Below are 22,148 nucleotides of genomic sequence, written 5' to 3'. Positions count from 1 at the left end.
ATTCAGATTGCTGTGTCTTTAGTAGGTTCTTAATAAACATAGGTAGCCTGTGCTTTGCATAGTTCTGATATGCACAATTTCAGTTAGCATAGTTTAGTTAGATAACATAAGTACTCCAACATAATGTTCAGATTTCATTTACTGTGATATATTAACTGAGTAATTGCCTGAAGTACAAACTTCGCTGTTAGCTCTTCAGTCTGTGAATCATTCTCATATACCAGATGCACATCATGATCAACGACCAGTCACATCACTTCTTTCAAAGTCTGTGGTGATTGGTCACTCACATCTGTTCTTCATTTCACACACAGCAAGCATGTAGTTGTGTTACCTATGTCGACGCACATAATCCATAATCAATCTATAAATCAAAATTGGGGTGAGTTTATGAGCCAAATTTGAGGCCCATATAGCCCGGGGCACCAAGAGGTGGGGTGTACAGAGCAGTTATATACCATCAAAGAGCATGTATGACTTATGATTGCAATGTCCCTCTTACAGCAGTCATGAGATTGCCCTGTCAGATTGCCCTGTCAGCATAGTGATTGACGGACACAGCAGGTAGCAGGTCTGCTGTCTCGATGGGCATGGCTGGTGGCAGATCTGTTGTCTCAAGTTGGGTGGTCACAGGATGAGCGCAGCAATCAAATCCTAGCCTATGGAGAAATGCTTATCCTTTAGGAAATGCCAGTGTGGGGGAAGTTGCATCCTTATCTTAAGGGCATTTGTTCTTCTCTTTGGGGCATGTTAATTGCTTAAAGCAGATATACAATGAATGTTCAGAGGCCACAGGCCCCTTTTGGAAAAACAAAGTCAGGCTGAATTAGTTTTACATCAAATGGCTTCCTCATATGCTCCAGTATATCCTATTGCTTGCCATTTATTTATCACCTCCTTGTCTCCCTGTGATCAAAGCACGGGACATTTTACAGAAATGGATAAATGGGCATTGGCTAATAGAGATGAAAGTGCAGTAAAGAAACAAAAAGTGGTAGTACTGGAAATGAAGTTCCTACTGAACATAAATAGAGTCATAGAAGCAATATCTGAGTGTGGGAGTGTGGACACTGCTGCCACTTGAGAAACTGTAGAGGTGCAGCCAGAGGAACTGAGTGAAGCTGAGCTTATTGACATAATTGAGGAAAATGATTGTGACAAAAAGGATGAAGACATCCTAGGGGAAGTGACACTGGCAAAAAATTTTTTTGTGTGTGTGAATTTAATGTGAAATTAAAGGAACTCTCAGAGACATTTCATAACATTGAAAAGGCTGGAAAATGATCCAAATGTAGGAGTATGACAATTCGCCAAGGCATAGCAGAGATGCTCGTTCCACACAGAAAGTTATATAACGAGGAGAAAGCAGGCAAGCCCTGTTGAAACTGCTCTTGATAAGTGTTTTACAAAGAAATAAAATACTTTAATTCTCAATGTTTCTAATGTTTTAAATTATAGCATAATAAACAAATATTAATTTTACTATTTTTTTCATTTCTCTGTACTTTTATAACTGATCCTAAAGAAAGTTTTTAATGTTTGGACAAAATGTTTTAAAGGTCACAGAACAATCATAAATAATTTTCCCAAAGATTGCTTTGCGTGGTCATTTTTATGGTCCTGTGCTAATGTGCAGACCGAGCTCTGACTGTGTTTTTTAAACGAATAAATATAGACTCAGTGCAAGATCAAAAACATGGGCTTCTTTTCTTTGAATTGTCTCGACTCATTTGGTCTGATAACTACATATTCACTGTAAGAAAAATAAATAATATTTATCTATATATTTTATTTGGCCATGTGCCAGAAAAGTTAGAAGTAACAATGGAATAAACGAGGTAAACTTGTGACCACTCATCGCAGTTCCTGGAACATAGTAGGCACTTGATAAATGCAAAGTATATCCAGAATCTGATCACTTCTGTCCACCTCCACTGCTGCCACCCAGGTCTGAGTCACCACCACGTCCCCTGAATGGCTGACTGACCCCCATTAGGTCACCCTGCCTCTTCCTTGCCTCCCTGCAGCCTGCATTTAGTACAGGACACAGTGGCTCCCCATCCCCTCATTAAAAACCAAAGATCTTACACTGGGCTCAAGGCCTTTCGTGACCTGGCCCTATTATCTCCAGCCTCATCTCCCACCATCCTCCCTCTGGCCTACTGCACTCCAGCTTCAATGACATTCTCCCCTTCTCTTGAATCTGCTAAGTGCTCTTCTGCCTTAGGGGCTTTCACTGGCCTGCCCTCTGCCTGGAATGCTCCTCCTGCAGATACTCACCTGGCTTATTCCCCTTCACTGTGTCAACTCTTTGCTCAGAAGTCATCCCTTCAACGAAGCCTGGCAATTCTAATCTTAATTTCAACCTCCCCCAAGCAGCAGCACTCCTGATCCCCCTTCTACTGTTTCATTGTTTTCTGTAGAGATTTTCGCCTTTAACATAATTTATAAATTTATTGTGTTTTTGTTTATTGTCTCTCTTACTCTGCCAGAATGTAAGCCTAATGAGTTCAGGGATCTTTGAATTATTCAGTGGTTTACCTCAAGCACTTATAACGTTTTCTAGCACATATTATGTCCTCAGTAAATATTTAAGTGATAAATGAATATTTGAAAGAAGTTGTTGATGTTGTTTGATAATTATTTTCCATGTTGTACTATTCCAGCAGACTTGGCAGCATTTGTTATAGAAATCATGTCTTATTTACTCGTCACAAAATTACCTGGAATGCAGTCTCCCATTGCCGGCTTTTCCCCCGCGTAAAGAGTAGATCGCTGTTCTAAAGAGTTGTGAGGTCACAGGAAGAGCACAAGAATGTTCAACAAAAGGAATTCAGTCCAACATATATTTATGGGTCATTTACTGTGTGTAATGGATTAAATTGGATGGTGATATGATTGCCTCAGGTTTTAACTAACGCATTTATTTTCACTGGACACCTGGTTTCCAAGGAGTTTAATCTGACCTGCTTGACAGATAGCCAGAGGACACAATACATGTGGTGAACTTTATGAGTTGGAGCTAACTGTGGAGAAATTATCAGGACATAACTGAGGCAGAGGACCAGTTACAGAAAGTCTAAACCCCTGGATAAACATTTTGAAAGACAAGCATAGTAAGAGTCTAAGGAAAGTACCTGGCTTGATGTGAGGGACTTTTTAATGACCAGGGCTTTTAGGGGCATTTCTTGACTTTTCAAGAGTAGAGTTTGTTTGGTTTGCTTAGATTGTATATGGAAAGAGTGGTAATCCAAGTTTTGTTATGTTTTTGTGGAAATAGGGGGAAAGTGAGGGACTGGATTGCTTTTTTTTCAGTGATCGAATTGAGTTTTACGTTGATTCTATGGATACTTATAATACATTAGAATTTGTCATAGATGTAATAGACAGGATTGATTATTTCCTCCAATATTGTCCTATTTCCTGGCTGCATGTAACCGTGAAATCATTTAATGGGATCACACAACACTAGCTTTAATTGGAAATTAAAAAGGATCTTACCTTGGCAATTCTAAAAAGCAACTCCATTTGTCAGCCTGGCAGCACATATTTATGAACACTCGTAAAGTACATTGTGATAAGTAATCGTTTATCGAGTATGTTATATTTGCCAGGCACAGTGTTAGACACTGTAATAGTTACATGAATGAATGCATAATGACAAGGAAGGAAATGGAAGGAAGGAATATAGTGTTTTAGGAGCATAAAACAAAGGAACTGACATAGGCTGGTGGGTCAGGGAAGACTCATCTCTGGAGAGGATGCTTGAGTTGAGACTTAAAAGATGAACAAGTCTTAACTAGGGGAGGGAGTTTAATAGTATGTGCAAAAGTCCTATAAGAGCATAGGAATGAAGGCTGGCACCAGACAGTGCAATGCAGGGCCTTGTAGGCTAAAGGATTTTTTTGGTCTTTTTCCTTAGAACAATGGGAAGCCATTAAAAGATTTTAAACCAGGAAACAGTATAGTCAGGTTGATGGTGTGACCTCAAGGTGAAGCACCAATGGAAGGGGGTTTTTCGGTGTGGAAAACTATTCAGCGGATTTTGAAGATGTCTGAACAAGAGATGGTGGTAGCTAGGGTGGTGAGAAACTGATGGATTTGAAAGGTGTTGATGGAGTAGAATCCGTAGGACTTGATAACTATCAACTGGATATCACTCATACTTAAGCACTGCCATTTATCTAACTGTTCATGAGGTTTCCTCTAAAAGATTTCTTTTTTAGAATTTATTATTTTATTGAGAATTTGCTTAAAGAAAGATTAGATAATTTTGTTTCTTTAAGTTTCTTTTATAACATAGGGAATGGTATAAATTGAAGTGTTTCCTGGAACAGCAAGATGCTGTATCGTAAGATCATAGCAGTTATTCATGGTTAATTAATTAACAGACTTTGAAATTTTTAAAAATGAAATAGCAGAACATAAACAGAATTCACTTTTGTAGTATTTTTGTTATGGAATATGATTTCTTTTGAGTTAAATCAAAATTTGTTGCCCTAAGTACTAGGATATAAGACATAGGAACTCAAAAGCAAAATATAGCAAAAGGTGAATATTTAAGGGTGATTTTTTATGGGCTAAGGCAGGACGAATGATGATCCTTGTGTGCATTCAAGCCCTCAGATACACTAATGGCACATGTGACCAAAATGTGAAGGCGAGAAAGGAGAGTTGGGAGTCTGGACCTCAGCGTCTGGGTAGCAAAGACTAATTCAGAAGAGGCTTTATGGCCCAAGAAGACATCTTTAATTATATTCTTATTGTTCTGTTACCTCAATTGTTAACTGTCGGGATCCCATGAGTATTAGGCAGTGTTTAGTCTTTCTTGAAATAGAAAATAGATTGTGTGTGTGAGTGTGTGTGTATGTGTGTACGTACCTATATCCTTATGCACACATGTATATGTTGAGAATAACCAGATTTACTACACATGGGTTATAATAAATAAAAAATAAAGTGACTTATCAAAACTTCTCAAATACATAGTCAGTAGTCTTGTAAACCACAGTGGTTCTGGAGAAAAATTGTGCTTTGAGGTGAATGATGGGTTGATTAAAGGGAATTGGCAGGTGTTCGTGAATTGGTGTTTGGTCCATCAATGCTCAGTATATTGTACTTTCTGTCAAAAAGGAACCCTTTTCTTGCTGGAATGTAAAATAAAACCAGCTCCCAGATAAACTGAAAAAAGCCTTATAAGTATGTCAGGCCAGGTTCTGTCATTGAAAGTTGAATCATGATTGAAGGTTGTAGTGAAAGCCTCTCTCCTTGGTGGTGTAGCAGAGCTCTCTTGAACTTAACGTTGCTTCATGGCCAGGTACTCCACCACACAATGTTGAGGCACTGGATTGAAGGGAAACTTTGCACAAGTGAGTAAGTTCTGTAAATTTAATAGAGCAGTTCAATATATTATTTGTTTGTTCCTTTCCCTTGCGTGGTTGGTGTATACCACATATTAATGAGCATCTCCACGTGTGCTGTCATTTCTGGTTCTGTCCAAAGTACACAGACTTATTTTAAACTTCAGCTGTTATTGATTGCCTCCAAATTCTTATAAAAGACTACTCACAACTCTCCTGGGATCCATATCCTTTCAGGGACCCATTCGGGATCCGAACTCCTCAGAGCATGGCCCTCATACTTGAGCACTTGTTAAAGATGCAGAATCAGCCCCATCCAAGACCTAGAGAATCAAAATCTGCATTTTAGCAAGACCCACAGGTTATAGGACACGTGTTAAAGACTGAGAAGTACTTTTCTAGATAAAAGTAGTAAAAATCAATTAAGCCTCTAGAAGCAGTATGGGGCTGAGGACTTTTAGATTTGGATAAATTAGGTTTAATGATCAGTTCCTGGAAATATAGATGATCAGCCCTCTGTGAGTAAAAAGTTATTTTGAGCCTCATTTTCCTTCTCTATGTGTGGATAATCTTTATATTACAGAGATATTATAAGCATTAAATAAGTTAATGTCAGGACTGGCATACACTATACTTTTGGTAAATATAGTGTGCCTTCTCTTCTTTTGGGGATTACTGGGTAGCATTGTTTTTCTCATCTGTCCTATACCTTGCTATATTCTCTTATTCTCATTCCCAAACTGTCTTTGATTAGTACATTAAGGCGATTATTTTTTAAATGGTGATTAGATAGCCTCCAGCATTCAAAGGAGCCTGTCTTACCCAAGAGTGACGTTTACATGCTAGAGTTAGTTCCACAGGGTGAGAGACGAGACAGTAAAGGACTGTGGGGATTTATTTAGTAAGGTACTGAGCATGTCAGCACAATTCAGATTTTTGTTATTACACTGCGTATTTGGAAAACACAATGCATCTTTGATCTTACAGATTATATAAGCAACAAAAATGCTTCATTATTTTTTATTATAGCCATGCTTAACGTGAATTAATATTCAGATATACTCATTATATGAAAATAATGCTATTTTTTTAGCAAATGACTTTTTAAATGTAACAATTGAATGTTCACTGGAAATTAATGCCCACCTGGAGGGATAGTTGGAAGTGATTATTAAGAGATTGGACTTGGCCTGTGACTGGTGCTATAAGCCAGCTATTAAGTATTGCTGTTACCATATAGGAAATAAGCAAATACATAGTATTATAGGGTTTTAAATGCAAATTAGTGTTACTCTTTTCCAGTTAATATAGCATATTCTTCGGGTTAATCCAAAAGGCTTATTTTCTGCTTCTGAATATTTATTACATCTTTTCACCTCCACTCTGCCGTTCTACCATGGTGAGGGTCTTCTAGGATATACTTGTATGTTCCTAATTAACAAAGTCAATGAATATATTTGTTCTTTTACTACTCCGTTAAGTGTCCTGTTTCTTTGAGGTTGAAATGTCAAAATATAAATGGTTTGATTCTTTAGGAGTTTGGCACTTAGAACCTGTTAAAGTGAGACACTTTGTTTAAAAATGATAGTATCTTCCATTTATTGTCTATTTAGTGCCTTTTGTATGTCAATCACTGTGTAAGGTGCTTTATCACACAGAGATTCAATACTTTGCCTAAGATCACCGATCCTGTGCATGGCAGGGCTGGGTTGGGAATCTCAGCTGTTGCTCTTTCTAGAGTCCGAGCTTCTTGCAGTACTCATGCTGCCTATACTGAGTCATCGCATTTATCGTCTTTTCCCTTGTATATTTTTTCCTGTAATCTTGCTTAATTAATTGATTGAAAGCTAGTGTTGGATTTCAGAGGGCTAAACTAACAAATTGTCTCTCTGTACATCATTAAGCAATACAGGATTATTTCAAATGTGATCAAGTAGACAATGTGTGGTTGAACTAAGATGATTTTTCTGGTCGATTTGAACCCAGAAGTTCTATCATTGACCTGTTTTACTGTGTTAGTTTGGGAACGATGTGTATGCCTGCTGTTAGAGTTTGTTCCATTCTTGATGGTATTTGATGTCCTAGGAATATATCAGACAATTTCTTGTTAATTTTGATGTTTAAAACAGTGTGTAAGAGCGCTAACATGGAAAGCCTGTATTTTTCTGTTCTCTACGCAAGTTGCCTCTGGGGATCAGTATTGACAGTGAGAAGACTGTCGATTGCCTTGAATGGCAATAACTTCCCCCACCTCCCCCCGCCCAGTTACCTTTTTTGCAAGTAAAAGTGCTCTAGGAATTGATTCTGTGGCTTTTCTTAGACAGCCATTCTTACATTTTTCTCTAACTTTTAAAATGCACTAAAATAATATTCGTCTAGATCTTATTTAGACTGTCTAGTCATGTCAAATCTCACTTCTTTTCCTCTTTTCCTCCCCCTTTGCAGGATGATGAAGTGGTTCTGCAGTGTACCGCCACCATCCACAAAGAACAACAGAAACTATGTTTGGCAGCAGAAGGATTTGGCAACAGACTTTGTTTCTTGGAGTCCACTTCGAATTCCAAGGTGGGATAAAGCCTTTTGAGGCTATTCAAATATTCAGGTTTTACTAGTGGCGTTGAAGTTATTTATGGACACTCTACTGTTTTCTGTGGAACACATAAACTAAAGGGGATGTGAAAAATGTTTTCAGTATTCATTAAGCAAATTTTTAATTGAGCCCCTACTCTTCGCAAATAAGTCAGATACGATTGTTAACAAGAATAGACAAAGTCCTTGCCCCCATGGTATTTATATTCTAGTGGAAAAGTAAACAGTAAATAAATGATATGATTTTGGAACTGATAAGGGCTTTAAAGAAAAGCAGAGCAATAAGATAGTGACAGGCAAGAACGCACCCTTTCACAAAGGGTTATGTTTAGGGAAGGCCTTTTCGAGGCAGTGACACTTGAACAGATTGGAATGAAGTGAGGGAGTGAGCAGTACTGAGTTCTTTAACATTCCAGAAAGAGGAACCAGGTAATGCAAGGACCCCTAGTTAGGCGTGTGCTTGCAGAGTGTTTAAGGAACAGCCAGGAGGCCCCTGCAGCTGTAGTACCAGGAATGAAGGGACTAATGATGGGCAATAAGGTCTTAAAGGGACCACAAGGTCTCAAAGGGACCAGGTCATGGAGGGCCTTCCAGGCCATGGTTGGGAGTTGAGGTTTCCTCTTAGTATGAAGTGAGGCCTTTGGAGCAGGTGAGTGAAGCAATTTGATTTAGATATTTAGAAGATTGTTTTGGCTCTAGTATGGATTAGAGGATGTTGAGAGAGCAAGAGGAGAAGCAGGGAGACGAGTTGGAAGGTACCTGCAGGAGTCTGGATGGGAACTAACGGTTCTTCACACTAGAAGGAGTGGTTGTGGGAAAATACGGGGGAGGATTGGGAATACACTTTGAGGACTTACAGGATGTGCTGATAGATCAAATTGTGTAGGATGAAGGAAAGAGAGGAAATGAAGATATATCTGGGGATAGGAAATCAACTAGGAAACAGTCAACTTAATAGTTTTTTGTGTAGCACTTTTTAGTTTACAGAGTCCCTTGACATGCATGATCTCATTTAATTGTCGCCATAACTACACATAAGACTGTGCGTAGTTATTGCTGTCGTATTCATTTTGCAGATGAGGAAATGGAAAGCTAACAGAGCTCAGGTTACTAGACCTAAAATGCTTCATGTGATTTGAAGCAACAGTGTTAGCAATGGCTTTTCACTTACACCTTGGTCTTTTGGCTTCAAATCTCTGATTCTTTCCTTTATACCACAGTACCTTTTTGGTTATGCTGTGAAGTAATATTGAGCAATGTATGCATATGATTTATTTATTGTAATATAATGTCAAGTAACATAATTAATATTGTAATAGTGGGTGGCAAAACAGTATGCATTTTATAGCCCTGCTTAGATTTATTTTTAATTTGACAAGTGTTTATTAAGCATTCTCTTTGTACAAATTACTGTGATAGGGGTCAGTTGTGAAAAATATTCTTCTTAAAAAGAAAATATTAATCATTTTAATATTTGGCACTTTCCCTGTGGTTTTTGATATTCTGTAGTGGCTAGAACCACGCAGGCCATTTAGTTAGCTGTTTTTTTTGATTTTCCACGTTATATTGAACACTGTACTAGTTGTTGTCTTCTTGATCCCTTAATGTAAGAGCTGGTTTCCAATACTAAAAATGAATGCTCCCAATTCTGTAGTAGGTATATCATGTAGCAATTGAGGCCTTGAAATAGGGCTAGGCATCCATTTAAACTGGTTAATTCTTAGCAGGGATACTAGGTTGACTATCTGGGTGTTACTGATGACCTAGTGAACTGACCATTTTAACCATTTTTGTTGCTGTAATACTCTCTTATTCTTTTCTGGTTTATCTGTAAATTTGCATGTAGGATGAGATATTGAGATTGTTTTTCAAACATAGAATAAAATAGCAATTGAAGTCCAATAAACCAATTGGAACTGTTTATTTTTAAATTCTTACAACATAAATACTATCTTTTCTTTCTCCTACTTAGCTTACTTGAAGATCCCCCGCTATGTCAGTTGTTTTTTTCATTTCTCCATTTGCCTTTGTTCTCCCTGACTTGTACACTCATGCACCATATAATGATGTTTCGGTCAACAACAGATCGCATATGCAATGCTGGTCCCATAAGATTAGTACCATCTAGCCTAGGTGTGTAGTAGCCTATGTCACCTAGATTTGTGTAAGTGCACTCTATGATGTTCACACAAGGACAAAATCACCTAACGATGCATTTCTCAGAACGTATCCCTGTTGTCAAGTGACACGTGACTTTGTATGCTTCCTATACTTTTTTGCCTGCTGAAATGCTGCTTGTTCTTCAGAGCCTATCTCAAACAGTCCCTCTTCTGTGTTGCTTTTTTCCAAATGCTCTGAGTTCTCTCTGTGCTTCTTAAGTGCTTTGTTTATACTTCTGTTATATTGCCAGTTGAGCTTAATTCTGCTTTATATCTCTGCCACCTTCACTTCCTGAATACATACGTGTGTATGGTCTCAGATATATACACCAGCTTCTGAATTCCCTGAGGACCAGAGCACCTCTCATTTATTTTTTTATCTCGTAGTACCAAGCACAGTGCCTTGAACTAGTAAGTGATCCATAAAATTTAGTGGATTATTAAGTTTGAAAGGGAACCACTGGTCTTAGGCTAATTATATTTTTTATGAGATAGACTTTTAATTTTCTATAATAACAAGGAGTCAAAACTCTAGATCTCAGTTCATGTTTAAGTTATATAAGCCTGGGTACAGATGTGTTTCATGCAGATATATCTTGATTTGACTTTCATTGGTAGAAAATGGGAGACGGCCTTTTTTTCCTCAAATTGGTGTCTCCTGCATTTATTATAAAGGTGTGGAGACAAAATTATTGTTGACAGTGAGTAGTCAGTCACTATAAATTATATATGTATTCCTGGAAATGTTCCCAGAAATATATTAAGCTACAGAATCTTTTAATCAAAGGCAGGACTTACTTTTTCACAAGGCTGTTTCATGCTCCTTGGATATCTATTCAGGCTGATCTCTGCCTGAAAGAGAATGGTTCATAATTTTAGCATAGATTTTCCTGCAGAAAATGTAAACATTAAATCTGATGTGTTTTAATTAGTTATTCATAATCATAATTATGGATATTTACTGTGCACTCTTTATATGAATGACTTTTCACTTTTGTTTCTATATTTTAGAATTGAAAAGTTTTTGCTCTTAGGAACTAGTCACTTTCAGACAGACCCACCTTGTTGTTATTAAAAGTTTAAGGAGAAATGAGAAGTTATCAGAGAGGCATACTTTTTAATCTCTTTGAATTTCCCCTTAAATCAGATAGAGCTATGCAGATGGCAAACCTCAGACCCACAGACAATAGAATATCTAAAACAAACTAGGTGACAAGTTGTTGCCACATATGGTATCAGTAAGTGTATATAGGAGGAAGTGGAGGAAAGGCAACACAATTTCTGTTGTCTCTGAAAATCAGTAACAAGTACTCACTGGAAAGCATGGTAGGCCCATGTAAAAACAGCAGCCAAAACAAGGAGGGAGGAAAGGAACCATGGTCAGGATGGATATTCTGGAACCATCTTGGCCTATGGACTTTGGAAACTAACCACGTAAAGCTCCCTTCTAGACAAAGCCCCGCTCTGAGGAGAAATTGTTGGGAATCAAGTTGGATTGAGCAGGGGTGATAGGGGCAAAGTATGGAGAAGAACCGAGTAAAAGTGGGGAAGGGAAATGGAGCCAATAGATCCCATAAAATAAAAGGCTGTTTGCGAACACTACCTGAAAACAGCAGAACAAGTTGCTTTAGAGCCAGGAAGCTACAAAACCACAGTGACTCACCCTCCTTTCCTAAGGGTACAAGAAAGCTCATCTCAGTTTTGATCTGTTTGTCTGGTATGCCTTTATTGCCTGTAGACATAATTCTGCTCCTTATTTGTCTCTCTCTCTCTTTACTATGTACTATATAACAATTATACATACATATATAATTATATATAATCATGTATAATTTATATGTAATCATGTATAACTTATATATAAGATATAAGTGAAATAATCTAATTTATATAATTATTTACAATTGTCCTTTATATATATAACTTATATATGTATATGTCATTTTATATGTCAAAGAGAGAGAGAGAATAAAGAGCAGAATAATATTTATAGGTAATACAGGTCTACCAGAGTTACAACTGTTAGCTATTGTTTCAAAATAAGCTAAAATTCAGGAAATGAGAGATACTGTGACAGAATAGCATAAATTATAAACTCAGAAATAAGGTGAGTAGAGAAGAGAAAGATTTGAAAAGAGCTGAAAGATAACAGGAGAGAATTGTAAATAAAAGAAAGACTAATTTTAGAAATGGAGACTGAACTAGAAAGAACAGGTAATGCCTTCAGAGTAACAGAGGATGGAAAAGTGGAAATTAAAAAAAGAAAGAAAGAAAAGAAATCCAAAGGAAATGAAGGAAGAGATGTAAGGGCGTGAGGGACTTACAGTTTTGCGTCTAGCATGTAAGAAGCTTGGAAGTTGCCACTCCAGTAGAGATTCTGACACGACGAACAGTCATGAGCAAGCAATACACATGTATCCGAGGGACTGAGACTCAAGGATGGTTTTAACGGAGAGAGTATCACATGTTCTATGCTCTGACAATGTAGAGTTGGTAAAACAACCAAAAAATAGGGGAAGAGTGGGGAAAGTTCATGAAAATTATATTAAACTTTCTTATAGCTTTATAGCTATTGTCTGAAAGTAAAAGATAACTTCAGGTTAGATGCTGGGAGAGAAGAAAGATGAAGAAAGATGAAGAAGTTATTAGCTATGTCTAATACTGCTCATAGAGAGAACAAATAGGTAGTAACCAAAAAAAGTGGGACTTAAGGGTATTATTTAAAGATATTAGTATAAGGGTAACCAATACTTCCTAAACAGAAGATAGCTATATCTTTTATGTAGATATTATATAGATATGAGAAAGAGATATTACAATATTATGCAAACAAAATAAACCACATAGTGAAGAGATAGATATATAATACATGAGTGATAACATACACACACACACGCACACACACATTTTAAATAAAAGAAAAAATCCATTATAAATAAAAGTGCAATTATACATTTATATTCCTTTTAAACAAAAATACATATTTAACAATATAAGAGAATTGAGGCCAAAATATATTAATCATATAAATAATTATAAGTGGACTTGACTTACCTATTAAAATAAAAATTTAAGGGGCCGGCCCGGTGGCATAGTGGTTGAATTCACGCAGCCCGGGGTTTGCAGGTTCAGATCCCCGGTGCGGACCGACGCACCACTCATCAAGCCATGCTGTGGAGGCATCCCATATACAAAATGGAGGAAGATGGGCACAGATGTTAGCTCATGGCCAAGCTTCCTCACACAAAAAATAAATAAACAATGAAATAAGAACTTAGATTGACTAACAAAGCCAATAGTTTTAGTGACTAACAAAGCCAGTAGTTTTAGTTACTGTATACCAAAGCAAAGAGATTCAGAAAGGTAAAAATTAAAGAATGGACAAGGGTATACCAAGAAGTGCAAATATAAAGAAAGCAAGTATCTCAATTTCATTATTTGACAAGGTATAATTCAGACCAAAAACTTTAAAAGAGACCAAGAAGGATATTCAATAATGTTAAAGAGTATACTTCACAGTGAAGATAAAGTAGTTATATGCACCCAGTAATGAAACAGCTTTCACAAACCAGAAATCATAGAAGGTGCAAGGAGAAAAACATTAATAATAGGAGACATAACACACTTCAACTGGGAAAAATAAGTAAACTGCTTGGTATAAAAGGTCGATGAAGGTGGACCTTGTAGAGATATGTCAAAATCTGAACCTCAGAAATAGAGAGCATACATTTTTAAAAGATTCACATACAGCATTAAAGTATATAGACCTGGGCCAGCCCGGTGGCTTAGCGGTTAATTGCGTGCGCTCGGCTACTGGAGGCCCGGGTTCGGATCCCGGGCGTGCACCGACGCACCGCTTCTCCAGCCGTGCTGAGGCGGCGTCCCACATACAGCAACTAGAAGGATGTGCAACTATGATATACAACTATCTGCTGGGGCTTTGGGGAAAAAAAAAAGGAGGAGGATTGGCAATAGATGTGAGCTCAGAGCTGGTCTTCCTCAGCAAAAAGAGGAGGATTAGCATGGGTGTTAGCTCAGGGCTGATCTCCCTCACAAAAAAAGAAAAAAAAAAAATATAGACCATATTTTAGGCGATAAAGAAAACCTCAGTAAATTCCAAAGAGTAGCAATAATGCAAACATGACTATAAAGAAATAGAATTAGGAGTTAATTTTCAAAAACAAAAGCCAAAAAACCCACAAAAGTCCATTCTACTTGAATATTAAAAAGCACACTCTTAAATAAATGTTGGGTCAAAGGAGAAATATCAAATAAAATCGAAGAATTTCTTGAACACAGTGATAGTGAATACATGATGTTTTAGAATATGTGGGATGCAGCTAAGGAAGTTACCATAATATAATTTTTAGTATTCAATGCATATATTAATAAAAATGAAAAAAGAAAATAAGGGAATTAAACAACAGATAAAAAACTAGAAAAAGAACAACAAAGTAAATGAAAGAAAGCAATAGGATAGAATTAATAAAGATAAAAAGGAAATTGATGAGTTAATTTAAAAATTGGTTCTTTGAAAAAAATCAGTAGACAGACCACTAATTAGTCAAGAAAAAGAGAGAAAGCACAAATATTCTAATATTAGAAGTTACATAAGGGTAGGAGGGGGATAATGATCAAAACAGGAAATTAAATCATAAGGGACCATTTGCTCAATTATATGCAAGTGGATTTGCAAATCTTCATGAAATGAATCATTTTCTAGAAAAATTAAGTATACCACAGAAAGTCTAAACAGATTAATTATCATAAAATAAATTAAGTAGTAAAAAAATTTCCTGACAAGAAATACACCAGGGTTGGATAACTTCTACTTAATTATGCTACTTAAATTATTCCAAACCATAGCAAAAGAAGGAAAACTCCCAAATTTATTTCATCAAGTAAGTATAACATGGATTCCAAAATCTTAAAAAATTATTTTGGAAAAGCATAGATCAATTTTAATTATGAATATTGAAACAGAAATGTGAAATAAAACATTTGTTAAAAAGAAACCAATGCTGCGTTAAAACATGTATCATGACCAAGTGAGGTTTATTCCACGAATCCAGGAGTGGCTCAACACCAAAAAAATCTGTTAATGTAATTCTTCATATTAGTAGAGCTAAGGAGAAAAATGCTTTTGACATCTCTAAAAGTAGGGAAAATTTACTTGATGAAATTCAAAATCTATTTATGTTTCAAAAAAATAAAATAGGAACTGATGGACAGCTCCTTAATGTTATTTTACGGGTCCAGACACATACACACTCACACACTTCAGTTCAAAAGTCAGCACCTTCGTTACAGGGGCACACTAGTGGTTATATCAGGTGCAAGTTGAAGAAGGATGCTCCCTATCTCTCTGCTGTGCTGTGTGTTTTGGAGGTACAAGCCAGTGTATTAGACATAGTGACTTAAGTTGGGAAATGAAGAGGTAAAACTATCTCTAGTTGCAGACGATTTGATGATGTATCTAAGAATCCCAAAAGACTCAATGGAAAAACTACTTCAAAAAATGGATTTAGGAGAGAATCCGTGAAATAGCTGGTTACAAAATCAATGTATGAGTAGCCTTCACATGGATAGACCAGTTAGAAGGTATACTGAAACATACACATATGGAGTGATACATGGCATGTGCACACACACATATACATATAAATACATACATACAAACAAGTTTACATTAAGTAACAAAGGGGACCAATGATAGTCTTAGGCCAATCATTTGTCAATAGTCATGAAATGGTCCCTCAAAAAAGAAAATTCATTAAAAAAATAAAAGAATTCTGTTTAATAATCTTATTGCTACAAGCATAGTTTTCTAGTGTTATTCTACGTGGACTCAGGACAGAGATAGTAGGGGGATCTTTAAGATTTGCTTCAGCCCAACACTGCAATGATTCTGTATTTCTAAGCCTGATCAATACCCACCGTATGGATGAAACAACATTTTATTTTTATCAGGCTTCCAAAAAGGAAGTTGAGCCTTGTAGATAGAACAATATCAAGAGCTCTTTCTGTTTCCAATTTCTATGGCATCACTTTAATTAAAAGTATTTCTTCCCATAATGGAACATGATAGAGCAATACTTTATCTTCAGTGACTTCTCATTTCAGAATATTATTCACCATCATGAATAATGCATTAGGATATTAATAATGCATAATAGTTGTGATATTCCAGATGAACCGGTCTGCTTATTCAAGTGAGAATTTTTGAAAAATAAAAATGTCAGTATAAGATAAATGCTGGATGATGTAAGAAAGATTCACTTTAAAAATAAAGTTTATGAAACATTTTAAAGAACAGTTATTTTTTTCAATATATTTCCCCTAAAAGTTAATTGAAGTAATAAAACGTAATTATAGGCGAATAAATATTAACATTATTATTGTTTTCTTCTATTTACTTTATTCATTGTGACCTTCACAGAATTTTGTTTGCACAAAAGGGAGGAAAAAGAAAGACCAAGGTGGTTGGGAAAGAACATAAATTATCAGTAGCCATATTTGTTTCTCAAAACCCTTGTGTCTTGGTTGTATAATTGTTTCTCTGCCAATACGTTAAAAGGTAAACGAAGTAGATAGTAGATGTGGCAGACAGGAAATATCCTAACTGATGTATGAATATCCAGTTTATAAAGAATAAATGATTGCATACATAAAGTTCTGGTAGAACAGAAGAGTTATAAAAAAATGTCTAATAATCTTTAGTAGATTATTGTATTGGCCACAATGGAACTGTTTGTTAAATTATAATTCATTTAAGTTGTGTGGAGATAATTCTTCTTAGTGTTTTAAACATACATTGATGCTGCTACCCAGTTAGGAAAGGGTGATGAGACAAAGATGACATAATTGAAATGCCCAAAGTAGAAAGCATTTTATGGCATGCTTGAATAATACAGCATTGATATATTGTCTTATTAGCTAAAGACTCATTCTTGGACTATTTTAAAGAATTAAAAGAATTCTCATTGTAGTGAAAAATGAGCTGCTGATTTCCCATTATGTTTCTTGAAATGAAATGAAAACTTAAGAAAACACTGAAATCTAAGACTGAAAAACAATCTAAAATCTGGGAGAGATCCACTAACTATAAGGCAGATGGAACCAGTTGGAGAAAAACCTACCCGTTCACTTCTGACACACACAGCTTCACCTCAAACACTGCAGAAAGATTGGCAGACCCTTTAATCCACTTAACCCATCTGCCTCTGACCGAAGGGCTGTGCTGACAAGCAAAGTGAATGGCAATTTTCTGTACCCTCCTGCCACTCTATCACATCAGTCAGATTCCCACCAAATGGCATGGGCCTTGGTAGGCAGGAAGCTGGTGATGGCCCACTGCATTCTGGAAGCTTTAGTCCTCACAAATAATGAACTAGGCATATGCAGAGATAGGAACAGGATTGGTGAATGGCATATGCAGAGATAGGAAAAGGATTAAGGGAATGCAGGCAAAAATGGAGCATGGCGTTTGAGCAGGACTCCTTGACAGATGGTTATTAATAAGTTAATGAATGTGTTTGATATTTGAGTGAATGAGAGAATAAATAGTAAAATATAAATATAGATAGAGTGTCATGTGGAAGAAAGCATTTCATAAGGAGGACGAGGACAAGGGAATAGAGAAGAAGCATTTATCTGTGACTGGGAATTCCCAAGTGTTCTGTTGGGGATGGGACAGGGCTTCAAGTGCCGTGTAACCAGCACAACTGTATTTGAAAGATAAAGAGAGCTACTGAAAGCTTTAAAACATTGCATTATGTCATGTTCTACTACTATCAAAAATAAACAAAGCCAGGCACTAAAGTGGTAAGGACAGATTTTAATCAGTAATACACTATTGCAATAGGAAAGAGAGTCCAGCGTAAACTAAACTCAACTTCAATTTGTACAGAGGTGACTGGATGTTTTAAAGGGAGAATGAGGGCATAGGAAGGGGGGCAAACAGGGGTTTAGTAGAGTCAGGGAAATGAAAACTTACCAAAGCTTGGTCGGTATAAATGTTGATTAGGCCAGCTGTGTCTGCTAGCTGGGACAACTATTGAAGTTAAGATTCTGTCCTCCCAGGGAGACTGGGTGACAGCGGCCATATCTTTCCTGATGATTACATTTCAAAGGAATGGCTTTCAGGTGCTTAAGAAAGATACTCTTGAGTTGTAGGAGATACATGTATATCTCAAAGGGACAGAAGAAGGATTCACAGTTCTGAGGCCTTTTTAGTAAATGTTCTAGGAAAGGGTGTTTGGGGCCTTTTGTCAGGTGTAGGCTAGAACAAACTGTGAATTCTCTTGGCAGCCTTGAGCTGTCTCAGGCAGGCTCTTTAAGGAAGGCTGCAGTTGTCCTAGGGATGTGGCCTTGAACTGTTAAAAACTACGTTAATGTTTAAGTCTTTTAATTTTGCGGGAGAGGAGGATGGACAAAATCATTTGTCTTGAGTGTCTGTAGTTTTTATAGACCAAGATTGAGGCCTAGTCGAGAAGAGGGTTCAGAAGCTCCTGGCTAGAGTTTGGTCAGGAGTGAATCTTTGTCACTACTTACTGATTTGTATATTTAGACACACATGAACCTCCCTGGAGCTATAAACAATCCAGCCTGATTGAGTTTACTGAAAGACAACATGCCTTTGAATATGCTCCATTGTCTCTCCTGGAAAACCCTCACACAGTTCTTCACCTGAAGGAAGCCCACTCATCCTTTAGGCAGCTGTCAAATATGCCTTCCTTGGTAAAGCCCTCCTGCATGCCCCTCCTCTCTGCAAAAGTAACTCTCTTTGTCTTTTGCTCTGCCTCACTCTTTCTCACTTTTTCTCCCTCTCTCCCTCCCTCCTTCTTTCCCTCTCCCTGTGAGGCAAAATGAATTCCTTCTTCTACTGCACCTCTTGCTGCTAAATCACATGTCCCTTTACTTTACATTTACCTTTTGAAATTATTATGAAATAATAATCATGAAAGCACCTGCCAGCAGAGACAGCATCTCATTCATCTTGTATCTCAGGTACATAATACGTTTTTGAAGAAAGTTGATCGTCAATAAATGTTGGTTGATTTTAACTGATTTTCCTTGTTTGAACCGATGACTTAATATTGATGTATCTATTTTGACAGTTCACCAGTTCATTAGACTTTTTTTTTATCCTACTGTAACTTCCAAAGAATGCACATATATTGTCTTCTTGCTTTTCAAGGAATTAATTTAATGTCTTCAATGTTACTGGAATACGTATTCATATTTGTGACTATAGTAATGCTTAATCTTATATAGATTGATAATGGACTTGGTACAGTGCATTTTCAGTAATAATTTGCTACTTTGTATAAAGGATAAATCTTTGTTAGCATGTTCATACATAATTCAAAGATTTATATGTTTTACTGAAAAATAATTTAAACATATAAATAATTATTGACAAGGTTGATGCAGAATGAAATGCTAAGATTTTCTTGCATTTCTATCTTGGCATAGAAATATTTTAATTTTACATGTTGTTTTTCAGTAAGTAATAAAGAACTTTAAATTATATTTCTATTTATTTTGTTTAAATTAAATTATGTCAGGCAGAATTACTTATAAAATACTTAACATGCATTTTACTATTAAAATATCTTCTTTCTTGAAAAACTGAAAATCAAGCTCACACTGGAGAGAAAAGGGATGTAAATCAGTCAGAGAACAACACAAGACATTTATTTAATCGAATATACGAGTGGATCAATCAGTTCTCATGGTAGATTCTGTAGTATATCAAAGAAGGGAAAGGCCCCTATGAGTTGGGTCGTCAGAAAAGGTTTCAGAGCTGAGATGTGCTAGAGGTGGGTTCTAAAGTAGTGGTGGAGGTTGGATTGGTGAGGAATGTATTCGTGTCCTGTGCAAAAAGGGAAGAATAGTGGGCTATGATCTGAACTTGAAGATGGCCAAGAAGGGGTTAAAGATGGGAACAAGGAGGGCACCAAGAAGAGGACAGGCTAGGTTAGAGTCAAAAAGGCCAAGAGAGGAGAACATTTTTGGGGAGGGATAAAGTGATGAACAGTATCACCTGCAACAGGGAGTCTGAGGGGGTGAGGAGTGGGAATAGTCAACTGGATGTGTTCAGAATATCTTTGGAAAACTTAGAATTGTTTCAATGTTGTGCTGAGATTGAAAATACGTTAGCGAATGAGGTAAATAAGCACATGAAAAGGTGACCAACGTTGTTAGTCATTAGGGCAATGCATATTAAAACCACAATGAAATACCACTGCACACCCACTAAAATGGCTGGAAGATTCATAATACCAAGTGTTGACAATACCAAAAGCAACGGCAACTCCTGCAATGCTGTTGACAGTGCAAAGTGTTACAGTCACTTGGGAAAGTATTTTGGCAGTTTCTTACAATTAAGCATAAACTTATGATACAATCCACCAATCCACCCTTAGTTATTTATCCAAGAGTTGTTTACCCATGTTTCTGCCCTAAGGCTTGTACTCATATGTTTGCAGCAGTTTTATTCATAACAGCCTGAAACTAAAAACAACCCAAATTTCCATCAACCGATAAAGAGATGCTATTTAGCAATAAAAAGAATGAACTATTCATCTGTGCAACAATATAGATGCAACTCAAAAGCATTAAGTAAAATGACAGAAGCTAGACACTCAAGACTACATACTGAATGATTCCATTCATATGAAATTGTAAAAAGGCAAAGCTACAGTGACAAAAGACAAATCATCAGTTGGCAATGGCTGGGGAAATGAAGTGGGAGTTTACTGAAGAGACATGCAAAGAATTTTATTCCATAAAATAGAAGGAAATGTTCTATTTTATGATTGTAGTGATGGTTATCTGATTGTAGACAAGCGTTACAACTCATTAAGTTGTATACTTATAAGTGGTGAGTTTTATTGCACTAAATTATATATAAAGAAAGCTAATTTTTTAAAAATCCCAAAGAACACAAACCACAGAGGAAAATAAATATGTGTTTGACAACATTAAAATTAAAAATTTCTGGATATCAACAAATACCATTAAAAAAAAAAACAAGCCTTAGGTTGGGAGAAGATATTTTTAACATGTGCATATAAAACTGAAAAAATGTTACTATCCAGAATATATTAAAAAACTCCTATCAATTAATAAGGAAGAAAGAAAGTACAAAAATGTTCAAAAGTTTTGAAGAAGTCCACAGAAAAGAAAATTCAAATGGCTTCCCAATACTTAAAAAGATTCTTAAGATCGTTAGTAATAGGGGATGTGCAAATTAAAGTCATATTCTAATTCCTGTGCATGGAATTGGCAAAAGTTGATAAGTTTCGCAATGTCGAATGATGGCAAAGATATAGACCAGTGGAATTTTCATACATTCCTGTTAGGCGTATAAATCGATGCACCACTTTGGAGAGCAATATCATTATACCTAATAGTGTTTAAGATGGTAATATCTGGGGCCTAGCAAATCCACTCCAAGAAACATACCTGGCCTAGACCAACTCTTGCACATGAGCTCATGAAAATATGTATATTCATGTTCATTTCAACATTTTTTGTAATAGCAAAAACAAACAAAACACCTCTACATGCCTATTAGAGTGGCAAAATTCAAAACCATGACAACACCAAATGTTGACAAGGATGTGAAGCAACAGGAACTCTTATTCATTGTTGGGAATGCAAAATGGAGGAGCCATTTGGGAGGACAGTTTGGCCGTTTCTTGCAAAACTAAACATACTCTTACCATACAATCCAGCAGTTTTGCTCCATGGTATTTACCCAAATGAGTTGAAAATTTATATCCATACAAAAATCTGCACATACATGTTTAAAGCAGCTTTATTGATAATTACCAAAACTTGAAAGCAACTAAGATGTTCTTCCATAGGTGAAAAGATCAATAAACTGTGGTACATCTAGATAATGGAACATTATGCAGCCCTAAACAGAAATGAGGTATCAAGCAATGAAAAGACATGGAGAAACTTTACATGCATATTACTGAGTCAAAGAAGCCAATCTGAAAAGCCTACATACTGTATGATTCCAACT

General features: G+C 36.4%; 1 protein-coding gene across 1 annotated transcript in view; it reads left to right on the top strand.

Moving 5' to 3' along the window:
• The window catches only part of RYR2 (ryanodine receptor 2), a 683,573-nt gene that overhangs the window by 176,935 nt on the left and 484,490 nt on the right, over positions 1-22,148 (top strand). The window contains exon 2 of the mRNA XM_058542954.1: positions 7,806-7,925. Within this exon, the coding sequence (XP_058398937.1) occupies positions 7,806-7,925 (120 nt within the window). The remainder of the gene's footprint in view (positions 1-7,805; positions 7,926-22,148) is intronic.

Source organism: Diceros bicornis, chromosome 6 (assembly GCF_020826845.1).
Source record: "Diceros bicornis minor isolate mBicDic1 chromosome 6, mDicBic1.mat.cur, whole genome shotgun sequence".
Lineage (NCBI taxonomy): Eukaryota > Metazoa > Chordata > Mammalia > Perissodactyla > Rhinocerotidae > Diceros > Diceros bicornis.
The sequence above is the reverse complement of the archived record's forward strand: the minus strand, read 5'-3'. Positions and strand labels throughout refer to the sequence as shown.